This window comes from Penaeus monodon, chromosome 6 (assembly GCF_015228065.2).
Source record: "Penaeus monodon isolate SGIC_2016 chromosome 6, NSTDA_Pmon_1, whole genome shotgun sequence".
Lineage (NCBI taxonomy): Eukaryota > Metazoa > Arthropoda > Malacostraca > Decapoda > Penaeidae > Penaeus > Penaeus monodon.
Genome location: NC_051391.1, coordinates 8816077 through 8823576, shown reverse-complemented (window position 1 = coordinate 8823576; position 7500 = coordinate 8816077). Strand labels below are relative to the sequence as shown.

Here is a 7500-nt window from a genome sequence, read left to right as displayed (position 1 = left end):
GCTAAGAGCGCAAGCAAATGAAAAAACTTGGAATCTATTTGAGAAATTATACAAGTGAAAACATTAGCATTAAGAGAGAAAAGAGAAACAAAAATTGGAGTGATCTATCAAAATATATATTTATCTCAGGCACATGCAAAGTAGAATGAAAGAATGTCCAAATGTGAGAAGATATTAACCTGTATGGAGCCACCACTGTACTGCTGCCTTGGTGTCTGTGGACCCCCAAACAGATCAGCTGATGAGATGGACGATGATCCTTCATACCGTGCCAGTGTTGAACGCATTTCAGCATCTGGGTCACGATCTTGAAAGAACATGTCAGACGAGATGGCTTTGGCATTGCCAAACTTCTGTTGTGCTTTCTTATCTTCCACTGGGGTGTACTTATAGTTGGCAGATGCAGAGACTAGAAATGAAAAATTTGGTGGTTAAAAGACGATATAATTTGATACAGTCAATTAATTTTTTACAATGTTTATAGGCAAAAGACAAAGTTTTCTGTACATACAAACAGCACTGCAGCTGTTAACTGTCCTACAAAGAGTTCAGTTTTTGAGGGTGGAGAGAGAGTACGAAGACAGCAGAGGAAAATAGGCAAATGCAACTGCACATGTATAGAAGAACCATTGCAACTTTCATAGGGATGTCTTCTCTATTCTCTTTAGAGTGCACAAACATGGACTTCTTCTTGATCAATAAAAAGTAGTTACAAAAAGTCCCTTTTTAATTAATCTTACTGTATTACAACCATAAGCCAAAAAAGGCACTTACACCAAACACTCTTACCAGTAATTACAATTTGTACAATGAATACCACCAGTTAACAAAATAAAATTACAAAGAATGTGTAACTTTTCTTTTACATGGCTTTAGGTCAGTATCAAAACCCCTCAAAGCAAGAGGGTGAAATGGAACTGAAGCACCTTCCGTAAAATGATTAAATTATATCTGTCAAAGTTTAAAACTGGGAAATCCCTGGCCCTATACTTACACATAATAGCAACTCTAAGATCCATATAATGCTGTTCATTGGTTCAGCAGATTTTCTCATTACTTCAGTATTCACTGTCCTTCGATGTACCATTCTCAACTAAATGACCTCCCAAATTTTGTACTTTTCACCACCTATCCTATATCATCATCAATCATCATCATCATCAATCATCATCATCATTCTTATTCTTATTATTATTATCATCATTATGACAACAACAATAACAACACTAATAATGATTAGAATGATGATGATTAATAATAATTATTCATCATCATCATCATCATCTACCTTTAAGTATTGGTTGCATGGTAATTCTTTATCAAGTAACAGCAAATTCACAATTACATGTTTTTGTTATACAAATTTCATAAACTTTATTTCCTTCAAGCCTGTACAGCTTCCTATTCCCAAAACATTCTTCTCACAAAAACTCCTGAAAAACATCAAGTAAATACTCTGGTCGCATAAACTCCTTCAGCAACGGCTACGTAACTTTGACCACGTAACTCTTAACCACTCATCTTACCCTTGTTAGAGGATGACATTGATCCAAGACTGCTGGAGGAGCTGACACCGGATGATGACTTTGACTTGTCAAATTCGTTTTCCCAGGATGACGAGGAAGTCATTGAGGACTTGTTGCCTAAGAGGTCATCAATGCCAGACCCTTTTCCTCCAGAAAAGCCAAAGTTATTTCTGTCTTCAAACGGGCTGTCACGATACCTGGGGAAATAGTTTAAAGCAGTTACATATAAATTCACTAACAAGTTGTTTACTATGTAAAATGCACAATAAATTGGTACATACACTTTTTAATCCTTCTTCTCTTTCAGCTACTTTTATAAATCAGCTATTCATTTCAATCTATTTCTCTTATTAACATTTATTAACAGCACACACAACCCAAAAAGGTCATACTTCAGATCTTCCTTACTTTGGTGGTCCAGATGAAAACCTTATTATAGTCTCGAAGTCCTCCTCTATGTCATCATCACGGAAGTTGTTGTTGTTACTTCTATTCGACTTGGCTCCAACTGGTGTCTCTTGCTCTATGGTCTTCATTTCACCAAACATGCTGTGTGATGCTCCACTAACAAAAAAAAAAAAAAAAAGAGAGAAAAAAAATCAAATATCTTACATTATTGTGCCTTCCCCATAAACATTAACCCCTGAATAATCACCCTGTTTAGAGAATGGTGAAAAAAATGGCTGATTAATCCTAAAATATTCTAGAATAACCATTAGCATAATGATACCACTATTACATTATGATCCTCTATTCTCTAAACTTTGCTTTTCATGTAAAACTGGAGAAACTTTGAGCCATATATAACATGTTTCATATACATTTTTCAAATTACATAAAGGAACGAAGTAGACAGAATAGTTAATGGAACCATTATGTAGATTATCAACATTAATATTGCAGTTTAACTATTTCCCATTTTAAACCCTGTGGCCACAAAAATATGTCCCCCTAGCTGCAAAACAGGCATGATTTTTCAAGCTTCAATAAGGTTTTTGGTAATTTTAAGTGCTCAATTTTTCACAAAAGAAATTTAATATTCCACTGTCATATCTCAAATACAACAAGTGTCAACAGAGCACAAAATTATGAAAGTTATCTGCATTACCCTTCATCTGCAAATGAAAATGGGTGAAAGATAACTATGAATATGTAAATAAAACATATTAAATAATTTTTATAACATGTAAAAGAATAAAATGGGCATTTTAAATGTATTTACAATTATTTAGCAATATAAAAAGTAAAAAAGACAATGATATAATTGAATACTATTAGGTGTATGGAGGGGGAATATGGAAAGAGAAAAAGATCTAGAGTTTAGCTAGATAAAATATGCCAAAGAGCACCAGATCTACTACCTCACTCACTACACTTTATTCACAAAGAGACTGGGATGGGGGGAAAAAGCAACCCATTGGCTCAAGCATAGGAGGGCCTACATGGGGAGTGAGTGTAGAGGGAGATATAAGTGTGGCTGATTGAAACTTACAGGATAGTGCCAGATATGTTAGAGGATTTTATGTATTTCTCATTTCTAACAAAAAGTTGTAGGAAAAATACCGCCAGTTTTTGACAGGCCTCCCACAATCATAGCAGATAAGATTGAGGGTACAGTTAAGATTTTGCCACATGGCTCAAAGGGAATAAATGTGAAGTTTGAAATGGAAAAACTGCATTTGCCTAAGATTTGAACAATAAGACTTGTAATATTATGGCATTTTACTATGTGCCTAACAGCTACATAAGAAATGAGAGCAAGGAAGGGTAGGTATGGGGGGGAAGGGGAGTAGGGAATGAGAGGGAGTAGGAAAGGGAGGGAATAGCTAAGAGGAGGAAGGACCTGAAATAATGCAGCCACATTAATATCAACATACACTTGCAATGTCGAAAACTATAGAGTATTTGCCAATCGTAGGCTCTACCTGGCAACCAATGTTAGGTGTATAGTCATGTAAAGAAATTACCTATTATAAATAAATAAACAAGCACATACACATCAAAATCGAAATACAAAGACCCACAAATTTTACCTGCGAGCTCCCAGGCCCATGCCAAGTCGCTCTGCCTGTTGTGCCTTCTTGGGGTCCACTCTCATCATTCGCTCCTCCTCACGTTTCCCAGCAATGCTCATATCTTCATAAGCACGCTCTAAACTTTGTAACTGTGTGATGGGATAAAAGGCGAAAAATGTTACATAGGGACACAGTTATGACTTATTACAATTCATTACTCTATTCTCATTATGGCTCTTTCATCTTATCTGAACACACACATTACTGTGGTTGTATTTTTTGTTGACAGTCATGATTTAAGATTAAGCAGAGGTATTTTCCTTTACATAAGTATGATGTAGTCTACCATATTTTGAAAGTTACTGTTTTGGTGGGTATGACATTTCATTATTTCAGAAAACGAATACTGAAAATAGATACCAGATATTCTGTTATCTGGTATCTCCCTTTTAGTAAGATAAATGACAAAAAAGAAAAAAAATCAATATATATATATTTTTTTTGCATCACGATATCTATAGTTTATCAATAAAAATTAATAATTAATACGATTTGAAAAAAAAAATAATAATAATAATAATAATCACTACTAGTCACCATACAACAAAATTAACACAGCAGGAGTACACGCATACCGATTGCTGTTGCTCCTCCTTTGAAAGTTCGGTGGCTTTGGCTTCTTGTCTGAGCTGGTCATTGCGGACAGCTTCCTTCTCAATGGCAGAGAAATCTTTTTTCACACGCTGGGCTCCTAGACCCCCACCTTTCTTGGCTCCCAGCTGTCATAGGTTTAGTGAGAAAGATGGTGTTGCAGATTTCATGAAGTCATATTTGTAAAACATTAGCAAATAAAACTGGATCCATAAATAAGGTGCTTTTTTCACAGCCAGTGAGCTCAAACTGAAAATTGTGAATGTGTGTACTGAAAATGGTTTTAAGGTGGTGTCACACTACAAACTTTGTATCTTTTTTTTAATGATAAAGACAAGAAAGAATTTTTTAATGATAAAGACAAGAAAGAATTTTGTCATTCATTTATATTACACTTTATATTGTCTTTTCAAATTCTTTTATAATATAAATGTATGTTTTGCATTACTTTAGTGATTATCAACTATAGCTGATGATTTGAATACAAAAACAATAATTATCATATGACTAGGAATTATCACATTTGAACAATACGCCAGGGGTAGTGAGAAAAAATATATGAGCACATGAAAAAACATAGAAACAGTGCTAGTGTGACACCCCTTTGTTTTTGTTTTTTTAACTCCTGAGAATGAAAATACAAGATAAAAAAAAGATAAAAAAAAAAAATAATATATATATATATATATATATTATATATATATATAATATTTAAAAAATTAATATATTATATATAATTTATATAAATATATATATATATATATATAATATATATATATATAATATATTATATATATAAATATATATATATTAATATTATATATATAATAATTATTATAAATATATTATTAATATATATTATAATATATTATATATATATATATATATAATATATATATATAATATAATATATATATTATTATATATATATATATATTATATATATTTATTATATAATATATATATATATATTATATATATATATATTATATATATATATATATATTATTATATATTATATATATATTATATATATATATATTATTTATATATTATTTATATTAATATATATATTAATTATTTATATATATATATTTATAATCTATTATATACTTATTATCTATATCTATATAAATATTATTATATATATCATAATATATATATTATATATATCATATATATATATATATATATATTATATTTTATATATATTATAAAATTATCTTTCATCTGGAATCAACCACCTTTAAATCTTTACCTGCACAAACACACAAAAATAAATCAAAAACCCATAAAAGCAGACCTAAGAAGTATCTATTTTTGTTAAGAAGAAAAAAAAATTATAATGGCTGTAATGAAAGAAATTTTTTTTAACCCCATGACGACGGGTACCAGAAAAATCTGAGTGTAATAAACTACGGTGATTTCTAGCCACGGCCGGACACTGGGCACGGGATTCCAATACATAAAGCGGAATGTCCTGCTCCATGCGCTCTGGCACGTAGCCGGACATACAGCCATACCCCACACACCAAGCGGTATGTTATGATGCTTGTACACGTGACCCGTCCGGATAGGGTTAAATACCATACTATATCAGTGATTACAAATACACTATTTATTCTTTTGAGTTTAATTTAAAAAGTACTGCATTTCATTATGACATGGCTTGAAATGAAACAGCCAAAAAGAATAGAGAAAACAACAAACTAATTCATCAAGTGAGACTAAATTTCTCATCCAACAGTCTTACCATCTGATGTGGAATTTAGTTTGACTCAAAACATCAAGTAACAGATATTACTGTGTTTATATTTGTGTTCAAGATATGACTTCTTACATCTGCTTTTTACAAACCCCAGAAAGGTGCATGCTTCCAATCACACTTTCACCCAAGAAACTACCTTTAAAGTGGAACCACTGGCTTCTACCTGTTGTAGAAATTATAATGTTCATTAATTTAAAAGTAATTTTTTTTTTTTTTCAGGAATCCTTTAAAACGTAAAAATCAAGGAGCAAAGTACATATTTCGTTATTTAAAAAATCAAAAGCTGCCCTAGGCCTCTTGGGCAAAAAAACAAATAAAAATCATTGACATTAAAACCTTATAGACTGCAAAAGAGAAGAAAGAAAAAGAAAAAAATGTTTTCTCTCTTTTCTAGCAAATTCTTAACCTTTTAATGTAGTTCCACACTTTTTTTTAATGTCAGAAAGAAATCCCTCTCCCTCTTAATCATAAAACAATGCCTTTAGCAATATCACTGAGATAAAATTGATCTGGAGAATTAGCAAAAGACGTTCAATTTCACAACTTACTTTGGAAGCCGGTTTCCGCTGGCCAATGGTTGATTTATGCGGCTGGGATGCCAGTTTCTGGGCATCGGTGGCGGACATGTTGAGAGCCATCTCTACATTAGGAGCACCGTCAGAAGCATCATTCGTCCCATTTGTGCTGATGTCCTGATGATGGAAGCGAGGAGAGTTATGCTAAAGGTATAATTTCAATGTAGGTGAGAAAGACTTGGGGAAAAAAAGGGCATGTTCTTGTACAATGAAATAATCTAAAACAATAAAAACGGGTTTGGTTTGAGAACTAAATCAACGAGGTAATGGTGAGAAAAACGATGAAGGGTGTTCTTTTTTGGATTTGTAATTACCCAAACAAATTTCCCAACATACCAAGGAAAAATTTGGTTTTATCAGAAAAAAACCTATAGCATTCAGAATTAAAATTTTGTATTTTGCTACAGACAAAAAAGAATGCTAAAAATAAAGCAAAGTTCCTGCAAACATAAAATAATTTCGATCCATTAAAAAAATTTTTAAGGAAAATTTCTAAAAAAAAATAAAAAAAACCTTTTAGTCTTTTATGGGTTGATATTTTTTCAGTAAGTTTAAGTTTATTCCCATAAGATTTTTTAGTAATAAAAAAATATTTTTTAAAAAATAAATTTAAAATGTATTAATATTAATTCGAAGATTTATAATTAAATAAAAAAAGATAAATAAATAATAAAATAATAAATAATAAAATATATTTTTTCTTTTCTCTTTTTCCTTATCTTTATAAAAAAGCAAAAGCAACAGAAGATCATTAAAAAAAAAATTAAGCCTAATGAAAATAAAGCGCTCAGTGAGGAATAACGAGAAGCACGCAAACCATCCACAAAAGCGGAAATTCCCACATAAAAAGGCACCAAAACGTTAGAAAGTGCTGTAACTGCCGCCAGTTACCTCAGCTGGTACTAACTAACGGGTTTAATGGCACATTAGCATGCTTTGATGCCCAAAGAAATCCACCTCCTTTT

General features: G+C 31.5%; 1 protein-coding gene across 6 annotated transcripts in view; it reads right to left on the bottom strand.

Moving 5' to 3' along the window:
* Positions 1–7500, bottom strand: part of LOC119574177 (ADP-ribosylation factor GTPase-activating protein 2-like) — a 23905-nt gene that overhangs the window by 4566 nt on the left and 11839 nt on the right. For 3 of the 6 annotated variants that reach the window (XM_037921268.1, XM_037921272.1, XM_037921269.1), the window contains exons 4-10: positions 6509–6652; positions 6097–6123; positions 4177–4320; positions 3560–3690; positions 1935–2090; positions 1527–1723; positions 180–409 (exon numbers count right to left, since the gene is read on the bottom strand). In XM_037921268.1, the coding sequence (XP_037777196.1) occupies positions 180–409; positions 1527–1723; positions 1935–2090; positions 3560–3690; positions 4177–4320; positions 6097–6123; positions 6509–6652 (1029 nt within the window). The remainder of the gene's footprint in view (positions 1–179; positions 410–1526; positions 1724–1934; positions 2091–3559; positions 3691–4176; positions 4321–6096; positions 6124–6508; positions 6653–7500) is intronic. The other 3 variants (XM_037921271.1, XM_037921270.1, XM_037921273.1) reach the window with 1 other exon arrangement.